The sequence below is a fragment of the Oncorhynchus gorbuscha genome, linkage group LG26 (assembly GCF_021184085.1).
Source record: "Oncorhynchus gorbuscha isolate QuinsamMale2020 ecotype Even-year linkage group LG26, OgorEven_v1.0, whole genome shotgun sequence".
NCBI lineage: Eukaryota > Metazoa > Chordata > Actinopteri > Salmoniformes > Salmonidae > Oncorhynchus > Oncorhynchus gorbuscha.
Window position 1 is genome coordinate 43,461,828 of NC_060198.1, and position 22,251 is coordinate 43,484,078.

General features: G+C 44.0%; 2 protein-coding genes across 2 annotated transcripts; one reads left to right on the plus strand and one right to left on the minus strand.

Annotated features, from left to right (window-relative positions):
• The first annotated feature begins 456 nt into the window (after window positions 1-456).
• On the plus strand, window positions 457-11,996 carry LOC124015744 (long-chain fatty acid transport protein 1-like). Its single transcript, XM_046331194.1, has 13 exons — window positions 457-949; window positions 1,327-1,494; window positions 1,691-2,085; window positions 4,306-4,473; window positions 7,516-7,585; window positions 7,742-7,833; window positions 7,996-8,105; window positions 8,250-8,459; window positions 8,665-8,791; window positions 8,945-9,082; window positions 9,246-9,410; window positions 10,054-10,200; window positions 10,348-11,996. Exons 2-13 carry the CDS (start codon window positions 1,328-1,330, stop codon window positions 10,503-10,505), a joined length of 1,947 nt encoding a protein of 648 aa, XP_046187150.1. The 5' UTR covers window positions 457-949; window position 1,327; the 3' UTR covers window positions 10,506-11,996.
• Window positions 11,997-12,626: 630 nt separating this feature from the next.
• trim35-13 (tripartite motif containing 35-13) lies at window positions 12,627-16,973 on the minus strand. Its single transcript, XM_046331709.1, has 6 exons — window positions 16,141-16,973; window positions 15,113-15,208; window positions 14,726-14,956; window positions 14,560-14,582; window positions 13,477-13,595; window positions 12,627-13,332 (listed from the first exon to the last, which is right to left on the minus strand). The coding sequence occupies exons 1-6, from the start codon at window positions 16,540-16,542 to the stop codon at window positions 12,791-12,793; spliced, it is 1,413 nt and encodes a 470-aa protein (XP_046187665.1). The 5' UTR covers window positions 16,543-16,973; the 3' UTR covers window positions 12,627-12,790.
• Window positions 16,974-22,251: the final 5,278 nt, after the last annotated feature.

Genomic DNA, 22,251 nt, shown 5'->3' on the forward strand with positions numbered 1-22,251 from the left:
TATAATCTTTGTTGTAACCCACAAGACTGTAATGTTTATGTTTACTTTAAATGGCCGCATGGAATTGCTTCTTTGTGATTCAAAATAAACAGCTGCTCCTTCACAAAGTTTCATTTCAACATTTGTAGAACGAATTAGGCTACTGTAGAGGTCAAAGCTATTTGACTCATAAGGAATGTATAGCCTACCCGAGAGCCTCTGTATGACAAAAGTAGAGAATAGATCAGGGCTTTTTGCATCACACACATATATCGTATCAGTAGGATATCTGTATACAGTACACAGTATTTGTTGAATGTGATTTTATATTCTCAATATGTAGCAACACGTGCAATCATTGGTCAACTGGATGAAGTGAACCTGAAACAGGCGGGTCAAGAGGCGGATTCTCCTTCGTCATCATAACATCGGCCAATGGGATTGAGTCGGTAATTCGATGAGGAGCTAATGGCTGAGTTCACAGAGAAAGGACGATACTATTTGGGCGGTGCGGTTGGTGGTCGTCGCAATGCAATAACATTCAATATGGAGTACATAGTACTGTGATTCTTATATTTCGGCTACTACAAATAGATAAGTATCCATTAACTGTCTAGTCATTCCATCATTTAGTGAATCTGTTTCAGAATTATTTAGAGCGCGTAGGCTATGCATTTGATGTTCATAAATTGATGCATTGTTACAGGACAGGCGTTGTTCTGATGGCAATGTGGTGCGGTGACAGTTAAACTGTTGTAACATTTAGATACGTATTAATATAGCAATATTTCAAATGATAAATGTTATCCTCGCAACGAACGCAACAGCGTGTGGTGGCGATTCTAATTTGTATACAAGCCTGGTAGTGGTTAAAGCGCTATTGAACGTTTTGAAGAATACTCGGTTACTAGGTGAAAGGTTAGGGACATCGCTCTCAAATAGTTCGTCGTCGGGTCGTGTATGATCATAGGTAAGAGACCAGGCCTACGCTCTGTAGGCAACGCTGCATTATATGATAACATTTTTGCACTTTAACTAGCCAGCCTAAAACAACAAATAAATCACGGTTCAAACACCAACTATACAGTATGTAATCCTGTAAGCCATACTATACGGTCGTGACTACCTCGCATTTAATTGTAATTCATTACACATTTACATTTTCACTGTTCAAATTAGTCAAGTTAGTCATTTTTACAAGAGACTCTCTCTGTCCTCCACTGCCAAGTGTAGTACACACTCTATCCTTACCCCTCTGCCATTACATTTGAACACCATGCTGTAGGCCTGTCTCGCTCACTTATCCCACCCTTATAACCCTTTGAATCTCCTCTCCTCCACTGCTAGGATGCGCAATGCAGCGAATGCCTCTTTGTCTCTGGGATCGCTGGGTCTGCTGCGTCTCTTCGGGGTCCCCTGGTCCTGGAGCTTAGCAGCAGGCTTCGGGGTCTTTCTGGGCACAGGTGGTTGGAAGTACCTCTACATCGTAGTCCGTACTGCCAAAAGAGACCTAAAGTGGGTGCCTTTAATTTGTTAAGAATATGAGGTGTGCTTACATCAAATTCTACTACCATTAAAAAAACACATTTAGACTGCTGAAGCAGGCACACACATTTTCTTCAGGAAATGTACCTTTTACTAGTTAGTCATCATCACTATAGGTAAAATAGTGACATTCTCTCCCTAATCTCCCTTTCTGTACTCCTTCCAGTGGCCTTTACGTGTTGTTACGAGTCAAGATAGCCTTGTGGCACCACCTACGGCGCAACAGCAATATCCCCTCCATCTTTGCCCAGACGGTGAAGCAGCACCCAAATAAACCCGCCCTCATCTACGATGCCACAGGAGAGACGTGGACCTTCACCCAGCTGGACCTGCTGTCTAATGCTGTGGCCCAATGGGCTCTGGCCCAGGGCTGGGCCCCGGGGGATGTGGTAGCCCTCTTCATGGAGAGCCGGCCCTTGCAGGTGGCCCTCTGGCTGGGCCTGGCCAAGGTGGGAGTGGAGGCAGCACTCATCAACTTCAACCTGCGGAGGGACGCTCTCCTGCATTGTGTTGGAGTGTCTGTGTCCAGAGGGATTGTGTTCGGAGCCGAGCTGGCTGGTGGTAGGTGGAATTCAGAGATGGTAAAATGTGGGGTTTGGGGTCTGTATTCACAAAGCGTCTCAGAGTACGAGTACTGATCAAGGATCGGGTCACTCCTCTTATTCATTATGATTTAAAAGGTAAAACTGGTCCTAAATCAGTCAATGCAGGTTTCTTGCAAGCTTTCCAAAGAACATTTCCAATGTTCTGATGGCCTGTTGCAATATTCCATCTCAGAATTCTGTCTCTGTACATCTGAGTGGGTCAACTGTCTGGCAACAGTCTTACGTCTGCTTATTTCAGACATCGAACTGTCATTATAAATCGTTCCAACATTTTTTTTGTTGCAATATTCTGTTGCAATATTCCATCTCAGTATTCTGTCTGGCTTTCTGTTTGTCTGGGTCAACAGTGATGTTCTGTCTGCTCATTTGTTTTGTTGCACTTTTATTGTTCACATTCTATGCATAATGCATCAGTACACTATCATTCTTGTAATTATGATTTGTCTCTTCCCTTGACCAGGTAGTTAATCGATAACTACCTTTCAATTCTGTATTCACTCTCCCAGTTAAAGTCCACTTCTGAAATATCCTGTGGCTCACTCGTCTCTCCGTCTTCTATCCCTCTCCGTCTTCAATCCATCTTCTATCCCTCAACTCTTCTCTCCCTCTTCTATCCCTCTACTCTCTCTCCCTCTTCTATCCCTCTACTCTCTCTCTCCCTCTTCTATCCCTCTACTCTCTCTCTCCCTCTTCTATCCCTCTACTCTCTCTCCCTCTACTCTCCCTCTACTCTCCCTCTACTCTCCCTCTACTCTCCCTCTACTCTCCCTCTACTCTCCCTCTACTCTCCCTCTACTCTCCCTCTTCTACTCTCCCTCTACTCTCCCTCTACTCTCCCTCTTCTTCTCTCCCTCTTCTCCCTCTCTCTTCTATCCCTCTTCTATCCCTCTTCTATCCCTCTTCTATCCCTCTTCTATCCCTCTTCTATCCCTCTTCTATCCCTCTTCTATCCCTCTTCTATCCCTCTTCTATCCCTCTACTCTCCCTCTACTCTCCCTCTACTCTCCCTCTACTCTCCCTCTACTCTCCCTCTACTCTCCCTCTTCTCTCCCTCTTCTATCCCTCTTCTATCCCTCTACTCTCTCTATCCCTCTTCTCTCCCTCTTCTCTCCCTCTTCTCTCCCTCTTCTCTCCCTCTACTCTCCCTCTACTCTCCCTCTTCTCTCCCTCTTCTATCCCTCTTCTATCCCTCTTCTATCCCTCTTCTATCCCTCTTCTATCCCTCTTCTATCCCTCTTCTATCCCTCTTCTATCCCTCTTCTCTCCCTCTACTCTCCCTATCCCTCTACTCTCCCTATCCTCTTCTGTTCCCTCTACTCTCCCTCTTCTATCCCTCTACTCTCCCTATCCCTCTACTCTCCCTATCCCTCTACTCTCCCTCTACTCTCCCTATCCCTCTACTCTCCCTATCCTCTCTCCTATCCCTCTATCTCTCCTATCCTTTCTCACCTATCCCTCTCTCTCCCTATCCTTTCTATCTCTGTTCCTATTTCTCTCCTCTATCTATCTCTCTCTCTCTTTTTCTCTCCCTTCTATCTCTCTGCCTCTATTTCTCTCTGCCTCTCTCTCCTCTATTTCTCACACCCTCTATCTCTCTCTCTCCTCTATTTCTCACACTCCTCTCTATCTATCTCTCTCTCTCTCTCTATTTCTCACACTCCTCTATCTATCTCTCTCTCTCCTCTATTTCTCACACTCCTCTATCTATCTCTCTCTCTCCTCTATTTCTCACACTCCTCTATCTATCTCTCTCTCTCACACCCTCTATTTCTCACACTCCTCTATCTATCTCTCTCTCTCCTCTATTTCTCACACTCCTCTATCTATCTCTCTCCTCTATTTCTCACACTCCTCTATTTCTCACACACTCCTCTATCTATCTCTCTCTCTCCTCTATTTCTCACACTCCTCTATCTATCTCTCTCTCTCCTCTATTTCTCACACTCCTCTATCTATCTCTCTCTCTCCTCTATTTCTCACACTCCTCTATCTATCTCTCTCTCTCCTCTATTTCTCACACTCCTCTATCTATCTCTCTCTCTCCTCTATTTCTCACACTCCTTTCTATCTCTCCTCTCTATTTCTATCTCTATCTATCTCTCTCTCTCCTCTATTTCTCACACTCCTCTATCTATCTCTCTCTCTCCCTCCCTCCTCTCTTTCTTTGTCTCCTCAGCCATGTTGGAGGTGAGCTCATCCCTGAGCCCGTCAATGGTGCGGTTTTGTACAGGAGAGCTCAGTGTAGACTGTCTTGCCTCCCTGGCTGCCCAGAATCTGGACTATATCCTGGCCTCTGCCCCTACACTGCCCCCTCCTCCCTGCATCCCACCCAAGAGCTTCAATGGTGAGTGTCCTCCTTCCCCTCACATCTTATTCTTCATCCAGTCTCCTATAACAGTCTCCTATAACTCACCTGTGGCTGGACACTTATTTTGAAGCATTTCAGAAAGCAATATTGTGTATAACACCATAATAATACACACTACTATGCCAAGGTAACATATACCTCACAATCTCTGGCCAGTCTCCAACAAGATAAAATGTATCTGGCAATATGTAAAACAGTTTAGCTAGAGTCCACAACTATCAGCTAATACCCATCTCACATTGACAGCTTAGTAGGTCAGAGCTGATGGGTAAAATATGGCCACAAGAAAAAAATGGATCTGTATGCATGGTGTGTTTTCCACATGAATATTCCACTGTCATCCTCACTTTTTCAAGTGAAATAAAACAGTTCAGTCACTTTTCCTTGTCACTCACTGTCTCGCTCAGACAAAGAGCTGTAATTACCAAGACTAAATTCAAAGCTCTTTCCTTAAAATGATTGATCCATCCCAATTTCCTGGTGATTTTGTATTCTACTCAGTCCTGGTTATTTTTTGGTATGCGTGTCACAGATTCAGTCTAGGGCAGATGTGGCTTTGATTGACAGCTCCAGGTGTCAGCTGAGCTTTAAGTAAATAATGTGTTGTTAATTTGCCCTGGAGATAAGTTCATACTAACTTCTCCTCACATACCCTCAGCCAATTCCATGTATTTGATTTATTCCAGTACTAGCGTACCTGATTGAACCTGTCAACTAATCATCAATCCCTTGATTAGATGTATCAGCCTCCTGAGTGGCGCAGCGGTCTAAGGCACAGGCGTTACTGCAGACCCTGGTTCATTCCTGGGGCAGTGATCGGGAGTTCCATAGGGCAGCGCACAATTGTTTAACTTGGGTCAAATGTTTCAGGGAGCGTTCCACAAGCTTCCCACATTAAGTTGGGTGAATTTTGTCCCATTCCTCCTGAAAGAGCTGGTGTAACTTAGTCAGGTTTGAAGGCCTCCTTGCTCGCACAGGCTTTTTCAGTTCTGCCCACAATTGTTCTATGGGATTGGGGTCAGGGCTTTGTGATGGCCACTCCAATACCTTGACTTTGTTGTCCTTAAGCCATTTTGCCACAACTTTGGAAGTATGCTTGGGGTCATTGTAATTTGGAAGACCCATTTGCAACCAAGCTATAACCTGACTGATGTCTTGATGTTGCTGTAATATATCCACATAATTTTCCTACCGCATGATGCCATCTATTTTGTGAAGTGCACCAGTCCCTCCTGCAGCAAAGCACCTCCACAACATGATGCTGCTACCCCCGTGTTTCACGGTTTTTCCTCCAAACATAACGATGGTCATTATGGCCAAAAAATTATATTTTTGTTTCATCAGACCAGAGGCTTTTTTTATGGCGGTTTTTGAGCAGTGGCTTCTTTCTTGCTGAGCAGCCTTTCAGGTTATGTTGATATAGGACTCGTTTTACTGTGGATATAGATACTTTTGTTCCTGTTTCCTCCAGCATCTTCACAAGGTCCTTTGCTGTTGTTCTGGGGTTGATTTGCACTTTTCTCACCAAATTACGTTCATCATTAGGAGACAGAACACATCTTTTTCCTGAGCGGTATGACGGCTGTGTGGTCCCATGGTGTTTATACTTGCGTACTATTGTTTGTACAGATGAACGTGTCACCTTCAGGTGTTTGGAAATTGCTCCCAAGGATGAACCAGACTTGTGGAGGTCTAAAATAAATTCTGAGGTCTTGGCTGATTTCTTTTGATTTTCCCATGATGTCAAGCAAAGAGGCACTGAGTTTGAAGTTAGGCCTTGAAATACATCCACAGGTACACCTCCAATTGACTCAAATGATGTCAATTAGCCCATCAGAAGCTTCTAAAGCCATGACATAATGTCCTGGGATTTTCCAAGCTTTTTAAAGACAGTCAACTTTAGTGTATGTAAACTTCTGACCCACTGAAATTGTGATACAGTGAAATAATCTCTGTAAACAATTGTTGGAAAAATTACTTGTCATGCACAATGTAGATGTACTAACCGACTCGCCAAAACTATAGTTTGTTAACAAGAAATTTGTGGAGTGGTTGAAAAATGAGTTTAAGACACCAACCTAAGTGTATGTAAACTTCCCACTTCAACTGTATGTATTTATTTATTTTTTATCAGGTGTACTAGAATGGGAATAGATTGAATAAGTGGAACAGGCTGGGAGTACTCGAGGAGAGGTTTGGGAAACTTTCTCTAGGGTATTGTTTAGTCAGTCTCAGGCGTATCAGTGGGCAGCCCAGTCAGTCAACTGGCCTTCCCAGAGAGTATTATGGAGATGCCGGGGTTTTGCTAAATGGGGTCTCTGTGTTCTCATTTAGGACAGTGTGAGTGGGTGTCTGCATCTTGGTTTGCGTGGGTACCAGTTAACACTTGTCTCTCTGTGGTTGTGAGTGTCAGTCTCACTGTTGTAAATAGAATGTCATGTTATTTAACCTTTCCTTCCTCTCTTCATCCTCCCCTGCTTCACTCTTCCCTCCCTTTTATCCTTCCTCCACCCTCCCATTCCCCCCATCCTTCTCTTCACCCTTTCCTCTCTCCATCCTCCCCTGCTTCACTCTTCCCTCCCTTTTATCCTTCCTCCACCCTCTCATTCCCCCCATCCTTCTCTTCACCCTTTCCTCTCTCCATCCTCCCCTGCTTCACTCTTCCCTCCCTTTTATCCTTCCTCCACCATCCCATTCCCCCCGTCCTTCTCTTCACCCTTTCCTCTCTCCATCCTCCCCTGCTTCACTCTTCCCTCCCTTTTTATCCTTCCTCCACCCTCCCATTCCCCCTGTCCTTCTCTTCACCCTTTCCTCTCTCCATCCTCCCCTGCTTCATTCTTCCCTCCCTTTTATCCTTCCTCTACCCTCCCATCCCCCCCGTCCTTCTCTTCACCCTTTCCTCTCTCCATCCTCCCCTGATTCATTCTTCCCTCCCTTTTATCCTTCCTCCACCCTCCCATTCCCCCCATCCTTCTCTTCACCCTTTCCTCTCTCCATCCTCCCCCACAACCCCAACAGATCGTCTGTTCTATATATACACCTCAGGCACCACAGGACTCCCTAAAGCTGCCATAGTGGTGCACAGTCGGTGAGTCTCTCAGTCTCAGCATCCTAATATCCAGCAGCGAGACACTTGTCTGGTGTATTTCTGCGTATAGTAATTCCCAATGCCATAGCATAGCTTAGCACCCACTGCATTCATGTATTTGATTATTGAATCATTTTTGTGTTGTTCTATCTTCAGGTATTACCGTATCGCTGCTTTTGGCTACCATGCTTTCCGCATGCGCCAGGATGACATCATCTACGACTGCCTTCCCCTCTACCACTCTGCAGGTGTGTGTGTCTTCTCTTCATCCATCTCTTCATCTTTTGCTTCTGTCCCATCACCTTCTACTGTCTTTCAGGAGTCATTTGGTTTGGTCTGACAGTGTGGTCCTGATTCTCCTCCTCAACCTGTCACCCTCACTGGCTGTCCAATGTTCCTCTCCTTTACAGGTAATATCATGGGTGTAGGCCAGTGTCTCATCAATGGACTCACTGTGGTGGTGAAGAAGAAATTCTCAGCCAGTCGCTTCTGGGAAGATTGCATCAAGCACAACTGCACTGTAAATAGAAAAAAGCTTGTGTATCCTTTTCTATGAGCATAGGAAGAACATCTGACTCTTGAGTGGTCGATGTGCAGCTACAAGATTTTTGATTGAAACCCGCATTGAATCTGATGTCTACGCTGTTCCCCACCCGTCCACTAGGTGGTGCAGTACATAGGGGAGATCTGTCGCTACCTGCTGTCCCAGCCGGTGCGGCCTTCTGAGAAGGGTCACCGGGTTCGCCTGGCGGTGGGGAATGGGCTGCGTCCTAGTGTCTGGGAGGCCTTCACCGAGCGCTTTGGTGTGGCCCAGGTTGGAGAGTTCTATGGAGCCACCGAATGCAACTGCAGCATCGCCAACATGGACGGCAAGGTAGGTGTCATGGGTAATGTTGTCAACTGGCTCAAAAAGTATGTAAATAATAGAGAGCCATATATTTTTGCTAAAGAATGCAACTTTTATAGATCCACAATGTGGTGTACCTCAAGGATATATTCTTGGACCAGTATTATTTCTTATTTACATAAAAGGATCTTCCTGTGGTATCATACTTTTTTATGTCTTCTCCACTGACAAGGTGGGAGCTTGTGGGTTCAACAGCCGCATCCTGCCCAATGTGTACCCAATCCGCCTCATGAAAGTGGATGAGGAGACCACGGCGCTGGTGAGGGACAGGCACGGCCTGTGTGTGCCCTGCCGTCCTGGTAAGTAAATGGGCACCAATATTGATAAATATAGGACTTTAACTAATGTTAACCTGGGTAACTGTAAAGCATGTTGTGAAAAATGTATGTAAAAAGGGATTCATAACGACACTTGGATAGATTGACCTCTCCATGTACGACTCCTCTCTTCAGGGGAGCCAGGGCTGCTGGTGGGAAGGATCAACCAACAGGATCCGCTACGGAGGTTTGATGGCTACGCCAACCAGGATGCAACCAGGAAGAAGATCGCCAACAATGTCTTCAAGAAAAATGACTCTGCATATCTGTCAGGTAAACCCACAGGCTCTTAGTGTGATTTAACAATAATTATGGATGTAATGTTTACTTCGATTATCATACTTGGAATTAGTGCTATTATATCAGTCCTTATCTTTTCATTATCTTTACCACAATGTAATGTGTCATCAACTCACCTCTCTCTACCTCGTCCCAGGGGATGTGTTGGTGATGGATGAGCTAGGCTACATGTACTTCCGGGACCGCAGTGGAGACACGTTCCGCTGGAGAGGAGAGAACGTCTCCACCACCGAGGTGGAGGGAACACTGAGTGGTCTGCTGGGCCAGGCCGATGTGGCTGTGTATGGGGTATCTGTACCAGGTGAGATGAAGTTCACATTATGTGCACCATGTTACATGTATGATGGTGACAGGAGGTGAAACCAGGACTTAATCTCCACTTAAAGGCCCAGTGCAGTCAAAATTCTGTTTTCCCTGTGTTTTGTATCATTGTACAGCTGATGAAACCAGTGCTATTTCCTGATAGTTGCTGGTTAAAAATATAATCTACATAGGAACTTCTAATCGGCTGGTTTTGCATGGGTGGAGTTTCGGCTTGCCTGGTGACATCACCAGGTGGTAATTCTAGTTAATCGACTAATAAGAGTTCCAAACCTCTCTGCCAGTAACAGCTGGTTTTCAGTTGTCTCCTCTACCCTCAAACCACTCCAAGGCCAAATTCTTGCTTGAGAAAGTTTTTTTTGCTAAAAAAAAAAGCTATTTGATTTTTTACATTTTAATGGGGGAAAAAATCACTATTGTACTTAATTGTTACCCAGAAATGATTTGATATTGATGGAAAAACAGCTGAATTGGGCCTTTTAAATGTTGATTTGACAGCATTGTCCCTGTTAAATAAATGTTAAACTGGACCAGTCTACAGGGAGGTTGCGTGATTAGGAAGACTTTGGCCCTTTGCAGCATGATGTTGTGAAAAGCCTGGCGTGTTGTTTGTCTCCCCGTAGATGTGGAAGGGAAGGCAGGGATGGCTGCCATCGCAGACCCAACAGGGACATTTGACTGTGATGTGTTCCTGCGAGAGGTCCAACAGGCCCTGCCCCCTTACGCCCGTCCCGTGTTCCTACGCATCTCCCCACAAGTAGACACCACAGGTGAGTGGACTGGACACAAGGCTAATTCTAATGTGAAATATCCATCAATTGTATTTTTTACAAGGCCTTGCATAAAGCGTCTAATGCTCATTCCAAGAAATAATCAAATACATTAATGACCTATTGTCTTTGTTTCCCTCCTCCTAGGTACCTTTAAAATCCAGAAGACCCGGTTGCAGAGGGAGGGATACGATCCGCGCTTATCAACTGATCAGATTTACTTTTTGAACTCCAGAGCAGGGCGTTATGAGGCTGTGAATGAGGAGCTACACAGTGCTATAGTGGAGGGTAGAATGGCTCTATGAGTGACTATTTTAAGTTGGGTTTACACATGTTTATGAGGCTGCTTTGAGCCACAGCTTGTTGTAGCTACGTTAAATCTAATCACATAACTGTTTTCGCGAGACACGGTGGTATGGACAATCCTCACGACCAAGTGAAGAATCTTGTAGTGTGTGAGCCCTGTCTGTGCCACATGGTTTAGTGTGGCACCACTAAGTTGGCAAGACAACAAAATACGACAGGAAAGATGGTCGTTTAGTGTGAGAGGCTCAGCCATGTTAGGATCATGAAAGTCATGTAGTGCACACCGGCTTTAGGAAAGTGACTGTCAAGGTGTCAGATACTGGAGACTGTGATATGCTGGAGTGGAACAGCCTTATCATGCCTTTATAATGCATTGTAAGACTTGTCATAAGCATGCATGACCCCTTATAATGTCTTATCAACTCATAATGATCCTGTCTCAACATGATATGTTCATACACTGTGGAAAATAACATAGTATTATAAAGGCTCATCTGTGCTTAGAACACGTTATAAAGCGGTACACCTGCAGGCTTTAAGTAGTGTTATTGCTGAAGTCTCCATGTATTAGTGTTTCTCCCTGGATCTAGTCTAGATCAGGGGACTGAAGGGCTACTGATCAATCAATAGGGAAACATTAGTACTGTTACAAAACCATCTTTTAACACTGTATCAATAACGTCCAAGGACAAGGTTGGATGAGGGCTTTTTCCCCATTTTTGTATTTCTTCATTTGTGTTGTTTCTTAGTTTAGCCAAATGAAAACGTTCAAGCCTTCAACACTACGATGCACATAGAGCAGAGCAAGTTTTCACATGAAACCAGGATGTCTGTTACAATGACAGCATTTGTCTGTTTGTTACAATGAGTGTAAAGGCAATGAGAGCTGGGACCGAATATACCACAGTCGTTGAGATACCAGTCTCTTGAAGATTGTGTTCCAGGCTATTTGCTCCCAACCTTGTAATAGTAGTGTGCCACCATGTAAAGAACAAAATACTGAACAGATTTTTAGCAATACTTGAGTGTCCATGTTGGATGAGGTGTTGCTACCTGTGTGTTAGTAGTATGATAGAACATGCCACAGCTGAACATGCCTCTTATTCCGAACACTAACTGTAGGAGTTTCGATTGTGAGATTACATTTCTTTAATGTAAAACTTAACCTGATTACGTAACATGTTTGAAGTAATGGATGATATGCACTGACTGACCACTCAGGTTCACACACATTGATATTATGTGCCTTGTGGGAACCCTGTGGAAGCCCTGTGTGTCCTGGAACTATTGGGGTTTTATGCTCAACCTGACTAGGGAACTCCAATACATAAGAACATTATTTAAACAATATCTTCAAAATCTGTCAATTAGTCAACAATCATGGTTGCCCTATTATTATGTAATAAAGCAATTTCTCAGAGTAATATTGTAGATAGAATTGATTGGGAACATTATTTTAGGTGTAACTCAAAATAAAGGTTTGTAAAAGACACCAGTGTTATTTTGTGTTTCAGAACAGAGTTATAACGGCTCTGACATTCTAGGACAAACTTGTACCGTTTTAGAGCTGCTAACTAGTTTCAGGTCTACCTATTTCAAGACTTGCTACTTCTCAAGTCAACATGTACACTGACTGTCCAAAACAATAGGAACACCTACTCTTTCCATGAGACTGACCAGGTGAAAACTATGATGCCTTGTTTCTATCACTTGTTAAATCTACTTCAATCAGTGGAGGAGACGGGTTTAAGAAAGACTTTTATGCCTTGAGACAAATGTGTATATGTGCTATTCAGAGAGTGGATGGGCAAAATAAATGGAGTATGGTAGTAGATGCCAGTGGCACCGGTTTGAGTGTTTAGAACTGCTGCTGGGTGTTTCACGCTCAACAGTTTCCTGTGTGTATCAAGAATGATCCATCACCCAAAGGACATCCAGCCAACATGACAGAGCTGTGGGAAGCATTGGAGTCAACATGAGCCAGCATCCCCGTGGAATGTGTTCGACTCCCTGTAGAGTCCATGCCCTGACCAATTGAGGATGTTCTGAGGACAAAAGGGGTGCAACTCAATATTAGGAAGTTGTATCTAATGTTTGGTATACTCAGTGTATATCATCTGTAGACACACAATACTCACAATCATAAGACCATTACATGCTTTATTCCAGACTTTCCCAAGTGATCATCCTTCATCATCTAGGACTAGGTAGTAAACTCAACTGGATCTGTCTGTAAGTAATTGAGCCTCCACTGCTTGTTAGTAATGAACCCCCATGGAGCCCTCTAGAGCACCACAGCAGCAGACAGCCTGACGGGCAGCAGTCTCAGTGGGTGTTCCTTACAGGCAGTGCAGAAGTAAGGAAACACCCGGGGTGAGATGAGGTCTGTAAACGTATAGAGGGGCGTCCTCTCCCGGGGGTCAAAGAAGGTCACCTTGCCCCTGTCCATGTCCAACACCACCCTGATGACCTGCGGCTCCTTCCTCATCATGGTCAAGGGCGCCCACGGTGCCGTGCACGCCTTGTGCTCACCGTTGCGGAAGCGTATAGTCCAGAAGCCCTCGGCTGGCGTCAGCACGTGCTTGCCCTTCCTGTTGATGGACTCGCTGGCCACACCTACCACCCAGTATGTGTTAGCCTTTACCTCTACCTCCCAGCTGTGGCGGCCAGAGCAGAACCCCTCAGAGCCCAGTAACTCAGCACTGATGTCAAACCTCTCGGGGTTGTTTGGGAGCTTGAAGACCTGGGAGCAGCACTGGACCACAGTCAGATCCTCAGACAGGATGAAGCAGCTAGCAGCTGTGTTGGGGTCCAGAGTCACAGGAGCTGGGGAGAGAGGGGAAGATATGAGCCTCAAATGGAAGACAGAGATGATAGAAAGAGCAGAACTGAGATTAAATTAAAGAACTTTATTTCCTGTGAGGAAACAGTACAGTCACTTCTACCGACTCATATTTGATTAATACTCACTATATTGAATGATGCTCTTCATCTTATCCCAGATGTTGAACTTTACAGAACCCAGGTGCTTTGCCACATCAATCAGAGTTCCAGGAATCATCTTTGGATCCAGCGGCATATGCCAGGTTCTGGAATGACGACATTCATTGATGAGTCATATCCTGTCTATTATACCAGTGAAAATATATATTATTTTACCATGAACTTGATGTATGATAGATTGTATCATATTTATTGCTATTTTGTGTCAAAGTAAAGTTCATTTTAACATGATGATCTGTTTTTATTAAAGGTAGACTCAGTGAAATGACATTGCCACGAGCAGGACCGCAGATATTGCGATGAGCGAGATGCAAGACTTTCACACAGTCCTACACAGTATCAATGTGTGCATGGGTTCGCTTCATGCTGTTAGAGCGTGGTAGGTACCAAAACAGCTAAGAAGTATAGCCTTTTATTTTGTTTACTTTGTGCACCTGTGTCAAATCACTGAGTCTACCTTTAAAGGCTCTATTCCATCAGTTACTCTTAAGCCGACATCCGCATAGCTGTTGTTTTGGTGGTGTCGGAGGTGGAACTGTGTTAGAGCTGTCAAATACACAAGCGGCTCCTGGCATTACACCTAAAGTGGACATTGCTGTTGGCTGCACAATTTTAAATACGGGACTTGGAGATGTAATCTACACCTGAATTACGCTGATATAAATCCTTATTATTTAGTTTGATGATTTTCTATTTGAGTGTCATTATTTCTATATTGCCTAAACTTTCAACGTGAGTGGGAGGGGTGTGGCTTTGTGACTATGAGCAAGAGCATCTGCTCACCATTTTGACAGCTCCAACACAGTTACACCTTCGACACCGCTGGTTAAAGATTGATCTGATTGATTCTAGGCATAAGTTAAGATAACAATTGAATCTGAAACACACATTAGCCTTAGATGTGTCTGCCACATTCAGTAGCTAGATGACTGTTTTCCTTAGTATATTATGGGCACATGATAGTGAGGCAGTATGGGTCTCTTGTCTATTTTTGTATTTTGCCTCTGTTAGCTCATGACATCAACCCGTGGCTCAAATGACTCCACTTACCTCTTGATGATATCCTTGTAGTTCTGAAAAGCAAGTAAATGTATCACTTTTAGATGGACAGCTACAATATTCCACATGCATGTTATGTTTCTATATTTGAGTCTTTATTTTGCTTTGGGAATTCCCTTTGTACTGTAAGTAGGGTTTAACTTCATACTGTGTATACCTGTAGGAATGGGATGTCCTGAGACCTCATCTCTTGCTCTACGGTTCTGATGGTGTTTGAGAGGGACGTCAGTTCGTTGGACATCTCCTCAATCTTCTCCTTTAGAAGCAGACTCTTCTGATCCTCCTCTGCCTTCAGAGCATTCAATCTGGCTGCCTCCTCATCTCTCAGGAACTGGCGAAGGGTTTCAAACTCATCCTTTATCTGCCTTTCAGTATGCTCAACCTGGTTCTGGAATTAGACATGTTTAAGACATGAAAGACCTGAAACCCTCAATGAACCCAGGTTACATTACTGATGATGGGTTCCATGAGCATTAGAAGATGTATTGATCCAGAAAGGACACCATCAAAATCTTTCTAAAGTGCTAGAAATACAATACCCCACCTTGATGTGCTCTGCCGTTTGATCACAGACGACCATAGCCTTCTTGAACAGCTGCAGCTTCTCCTTCAATGGGCTCAATGCGGTCTTGAGTTCCTCCTGGAATGTAAAGGCAAGATATTTACACTTTAACACATACTACAGGATCAGACTGGCCATGAGCCAGGCTGTCAACAGCACAATGTGTTGGTTTCATCTGTCAGGTACAGCTGCATCGCAGCCCCATCACAGCATTCAGCTGCATGTGTAAAGGTTCTCAATGCCTCCTTGACTGGAACATCCAGATCAGCTGATAGCTGGACCTAGCTAATGCAACATTAATAGAGTCTGGATCATGTGACTAAGTGACCGCGAGGGTGGAGAAGCTAATGAAACAAAAGACTACACACAGATTCAGAAAGTCAACGTGCCAAAGCAATGTGGAACGTTTGGACATTGAGTTTTCTGCATTGAGGTACACTGAAGCTCATGATCCATGCTCTGTTGATGTTGTCTTTGAGAATTCAATTCTAACATTAAAATGTTTCTTGTTCCTAGAACAGGGTCAAGGACAGCTGGTGGGCCAGGGGAGGAGGGGAACGTAGGGGGGTACACTTGAGAGACCTGGGATCTGGTTTCATTCCTCCCAGGGGCCCAAGCATCGACCAACCCAACATATGAATGTATTAATAGAATGATCAACTTTTCCAAACCCCCCTGTTAACCATCCCACTGTGTCAAAGATGGTTTCTATAACACACACGGTTTTACAAAACAAAACTCTCAAACTAAAAACTAAAAAAGTAAAATATTCCTTTTAATGATGAAAGAAGTGCTGCTGGTTTAGCAACTTGTGAAAGTGTTGAGCATTATTTGACAATGCGGGCGGTAAAGGATGGCAGCTGGAGGTTAGATGAGACTGAACATACAGATGAAAGTTAGTTTCCCTCTGACAAGCAAAGTTAAGAGCGAGGGTATGGATGATGAGTGACACATTCAGTGACAGTGACACTGACGGCACAGTGAAGACAACCAAGGATGTGTTCGCCTACCTTACAGTCGTGTGCACCTTCCCGAATGGGGTAGAGCCTGTGCCCCTTGTGTACCGCCGACGTCTGGCACGCAACACAGATGGGCTGCAGATCGTCCAGACAGAAGAGTGAGAGCGTCTCTCCGTGTTCCTTACACCCCATAGGGTTATTCCTGCTGCTCATCTCCTTCCTGAAGGACTCGCAGGTCTTCTCCAGAATGGTGTTTACCACAATCTCATTCATGGAGGAACGCCTCCAGCATAGAGGGCAGAAGTGGCAGTCGTCCTCACTGTCCTGGGTACTCCAACTGTCTTGAAGGCATGTTTTACAGAACCTGTGTCTGCAGGAGAGCACAACGGGTTGGTTGAAGATAATTCCACAGAGGGGACAAGAGAGATTGTCTTCTCGGTGCCTGGACGTCATTCTGCCTGTCAGGTTTTTAAAACAGGGCTGGAGCAGCAGCAGGGTCAGATAAGGTTACTATGCTCCTCCCAACGCTGTTGCCAGGGTTCTTTGGGGTCTACCTCAGTTAAACTTTAATGCTTAAAGGAAATGAATATGTCCATAGGGCTTCCATCGGCTTGAGTAGTGGATATGCAAATAAACACCTCCCACTGCATGATAAATCACAGCTATCCACCAGATATATTTTAAGGAAGACCAGAGCGTGAGTGATAGTCCCATTTAATTGACGCAGTGTTCTGAGATCAGTGTTGTTGGAAAGGTGGAGATTGGCACGTCAGAGTGATGATGCAAGGGGGTCTGCCTTATACAGCCAATAACATTTTGGTGAGGGTGATGCAATAATCATTTGATCATTTAAAGTCACAAGACTGGTGGGGCCAGCGTATTCCAGAAGAATGATACGCTCCATCTGGGATCTCTGGGATCAAACACAATAACCAAGAAAAGATGGGAGGACAGTGAGTATTAATAGAAGGAGAGAATGTATTAGGTGGGAGGGAGGAGGGTAAGAAAATACCCCTCCACTGACCCCTGCAAAGTTTTCCACAGTCCAACTTAGCCTTGACTAAGTGCTGTGTCTAACATTTGACAAATTCCTGTCCTAAAAACAGCCCAGGGTCCAAGATGGGTCCAGCCCAGGGTACTAAATTGTTGTACAAATGGGCCATAATTTACTAGTTTTTTATTTTGTCCTAAATAAGTCCATTTAAGTCACTGTAAATGTCTAACCTGCATTTGTTGGTAACACTTTACCCAAAGCCTACAGGTATAATGCACTATGATGTGGTTGTAAGACCTATAATGTCTTAAAAGGATGGTTTGTTTTTAAAAAGTTTAGCTCATTTTCAACCCAGGGTGTTGTTGTTTCTGAATGTTACTAAATAACCAGCAAGCTCATTTAAAAACGCTTTGGTGGAAACAACAACACCCTGGGGAAGTTGAAAATAAGCCCAACTTTTAAAAAGCAAACTATCCCTTTAATGTATTCATTTTGTTGTCCTGTCCAGCTTTCTGGTGCCTGATGCTCTCATTCAAATCAGAATCATGGGTTTTATAAGAGGAACATCAGAACAGCAACACTTTTGGGCACACTTAGAGACTATTTATCAAAGTTTAGTGGAATTTAGCTGAATGTGGATTCTGGTTGCCGAAACTATTATTATAGTAACCTAATAGTTTGGGTAGTGGGACATAGCCCACAAGGATCAACTCCTACACTGGGAATAGATTTAAACACTAACTAGATTTGCTGTCGCAGCTTACCTTGCAGTACACCACTGCCTCAGCTATTGGGTACACTTTGTGATCCTTATGGTCAACTGACCAATGATAATCACAGATAAGCTGCAGGTCTGTGACACAGAAGATCTTCAGTTTGTCCCGGTGTTCCTCACACGTTCTCTGAGGACCTCCAGGGTAGTCGATAATGCACAGGGGACAGATTTCAGAACCCTGCTGCTCCCAGAACTCATCCAGACAGAGATTGCAGAAGCTACAGCCACAGGTATGACAGCTGAGAACCATGGGAACAGAGAAGACCTTTCTACATACAGCACAGGAGAGATCATCATCCTCCAGGAGAGTGGAAGATTTGGCCTCCATTCTCCCACAGAGCTAGAGCTGCACTCCGGTATGCATCTATAATAGGCCGCAGTGGCTCAGATATGGTTACGCTGGCCTGTGATCCTTCACCTCTCTGACATGTATTTAACTCCAAGCTTTGTAAATCAAGTGTGAACTTTATAGTGACATTGAATAGCAGCCCAATGAATATCTACAGTGCCTTGCAAAAGTATTCATCCCCCTTGGCGTTTTTCCTATATTGTTGCATTACAAACTGTCATTTAAATTGTTATTATTTGGATTTCATGTAATGGACATACACAAAATAGTCCAAATTGGTGAAGAGAAATGAAAAAAAAGTACTTGTTTTAAAAAATTTAAAAACTGAAAAGTGGTGAGTGCATATGTATTCACCCCCCTTTGTTATGAAGCCCCTAAATAAGATCTGGAAGCAAACAAAATCCTTCAGAAGTAGATAATTAGTTAAATAAAGTCCACCTGTGTGCAATCTAAGTGTCACATGATCTTTGTATATATACACCTGTTCTGAAAGGCCCCAGAGTCTGCAACACCACTAAGCAAGGGGCACCACCAAGCAAGCGGCACCATGAAGACCAAGGAGCTCTCCAAACAGGTCAGGGACAAAGTTGTGAAGAAGTACAGATCAGAGTTGGGTTAAAAAAAATATCCGAAAATGTGAACATCCCATTGAGCACCACTAAATATATAGATTTTTTAATGGAAAGAATATGGCACCACAACAAACCTGCCAAGAGAGGGACGCCCACCAAAATTCACGGATCAGGCAAGGAGGCAATAATCAGAGAGGCAACAAAGAGACCAAAGATCACCCTGAAGGAGCTACAAAACTCCACAGTGTCACAAATACCACCGAAGGTGGCTCCCCTTCCTGCTCGGGTGGCGCTCGGCGGTCGTCGTCGTCGCAGGTCTATTAGCTGCCACCGATCCCTTTTTCCTTTTCGTTTGTTTTTATCTAATTGTTTTCACCTGTTCCTTGTTGGGGTTTTGGAATGGGTGTTATTTAAGTTTGGTGGTGGCAGCATCATGCTGTGGGGATGTTTTACATCGGCAGGGACTGGGAAACTGGTCAAAATTGAAGGAATGATGGATGGCACTAAATACAGGGACATTTTTGAGGGAAACCTGTTTCTGTCTTCCAGAGATTTGAGACTGGGACGGAGGGTCACCTTCCAGCAGGACAATGACCCTAAACATACTGCTAAAGCAACACTCAAGTGGTTTATGGGGAAACATTTAAATGTCTTGGAATGGCCTAGTCAAAGCCCAGACCTCAATCCAATTGAGAACCTGTGGTATGACTTAAAGATCGGTCCTTCTGTAGCTCAGTTGGTAGAGCATGGCGCTTGTAACGCCAGGGTAGTGGGTTCGATCCCCTGGACCACCCATACGTAGAATGTATGCACACATGACTGTAAGTCGCTTTGGATAAAAGTGTCTGCTAAATGGCATATATTATTATTATATTATAAGATTGCTGTAGACCAGCAGAACCCATCCAACTTGAAGGAGCTGGAACAGTTTTGCCTTGAAGAATTGGCAAAAATTATAGAGACATATCCCAAGAGACTTGCAGCTGTAATTGCTGCAAAAGAGGGCTATACAAAGTATTGACTTGGTGTTACCTTAAATTCAAATTAAATTAAGTTAATTTCAGTTGATTTGACTGTAATTTGTGCCAAAAGAGAACCTGAACTGGAAAATTATTATAATTCGTGATTATAATTAACTACCTTTTGAGAAGAATATCATTACAAAATCATCACAATTTTGAAATCAACTGAGGGCCTCCAGAGTGGCGCAGCGGTCTAAGGCACTGCATCGCGGTGTTAGGGGCATCACTACAGACCCGGGTTTGATCCCAGGCTACCGCGACCGGGAGACCCATGAGGGGGTGCACAATTGACCCAGCATCGTCCGAGTTAGGGAAGGGTTTGGCCGGCTGGGATGTCCGTGTCCCATCATGCTCTAGTGACTCCTTGTCGCCAGCTGTACGGTGTTTCCTCTGACACATTGGTGAGGCTGGCTTCCAGGTTAAGCAAGTAGTGTGTCAAGAATCAGTGTGGCTTGGCAGGGTTGTGTTTCAGACGACGTGTGGCTCTCGACCTTCGCCTCTCCCGTCCGTACGAGAGTTCCAGCGATGGGACAAGACTCTTAACTACCAATTGTATGTCACGAAAATTGGGGAGAAAAATGGGTAAAAAAGTACAACAAAAAATAAACTGAGATCAATTTCCCTGACAGAATGACCCCTCTGAAGAGCAGCATGAAGTAAGTACAGAGACTCTTCAATGAAGGACTCCAGCTACTATGTAAATGTACACCAGCGGGAAGCTTCTGATTCCCAGGTACTACTGACACCCACACCACACCCACACCACACCACACAGCCATCCAATGACATAGACAATCAACCGATTCCACATACGGTGGTTCATCCCACCCTACAATATAGCTGACTGACATGAGTGACCGACTTCACACTGACCCAAGGAGGAATGGGGGCTGAAGCTAAAAACTGGGTGTTTACTGCCCACATTTTTAAGGTACTCAAAATGTTGGATAAATCATGCATGAGATGTAAGTAGCCTTATCTTTAGGCTATTTTACAACTTAATGTTAGATGGTTCCTAACCCTGAAAGTAATCTATTAGCCAGGAGAAACTATAGTCCATGGTTTGGATTTCATTAAACAGTCACTACAAACTTCAGCTAAGATTAGCCACCGCTAGCTAAAATTCAATAGAATGATGGAGGCAACAGCATAATTTTCCATTTTTTTTTAACCAAATCACCTTAAAGTAACATCAAATTAAGGTTAAGGAACCATCTGACATTAAGTTGTAAAATACTGAACTTATCCTTTAAGGTTATGCAGATGTCTGTGAAACAGACCATAACAAACTACTCCTTTAAGCATACCTTGTAGTGCTCCAGTGCCTCTTTAATGGGATACACCCTGTGGTCCACATAGGTCCCTGTTAGAGGACACTCAGAAAAGATAGGCTGCAAGTCAGTGACACAGAAGAGTGACAGTGTGATCCAATGTTCCTCACACTATCTCTGTGGAGGTTTCTGGGGTCTTTTGATGATGCACATAGGACATACTTCAAAGCCCTGCTGCTCCCAGAACTCATCCAGACAGGGTATGCAGAAGCTACAGCCACAGGTCGGGCAGCTGAGGTCCAATGGGACAGTGAAGACCTCACTACATACAGCACAGCAGGAGAACACGTGTTCCTGGAGAGTTTTAGCCTCCACTCTACCTCAGAGCTGGAGTTGAATGTACAGCTCTTTACTGCATGCATGTGTCTATAACAGGCTGCAGTTGTCTCAGACATGGTTCCAGTGACCTGAACCTATGGCCTGTAAGTGAATGTGACATTGAATGGGAGAAGGGGGAATCCACAAGTGAACAGTTCATTTGCACAACCATTTTTTTTATCTACACATGAACAGAACATTATTACTTCACAGAAAAAGTATAAATCAACTGAGAACAATTTTACATAGGATGACCCCTCTGAAGGGTAGCTTGCACGTCCCTTCTGATTCCCAGGTACTGATTCCCAGATACTGATTCTCTGTCCATATCTCTCTCTCACTCACACACACAGACAGACAGACATACACACAGCCATCCAATAACAGACATTCAACACCCAACTTATGGCTGTTCACCCAAACTACAATATATCTGACTGAAGAGACCAACTTTAAAGTCACGCTCTGTAAGATGTGCATACCATCAAAGAGTGGGCCACCAACAAAAAAAGAGACCGTTGTACAGTAGGTTGCTTGTTTTGGTATGATACTTAAAAAATATGTATTGTTAAAGTAGTCTATGGGCCAGAATAAACAGCAATTCATGATTAGGTTTTCTTTAAACAGCCACTACAAACTTCAGCTAACATTATCCACCACAGCTAGCTAAAAATATATGGAAGTGATAGGGGCAACCATGCAACATTATTTTTGTATTATTGACAAATCCCCTAACTAATGTCAAACTAAATAATTGAGTTGATTTCACTTGAGAAAATTGCATAGTTGCCCGTATCAATC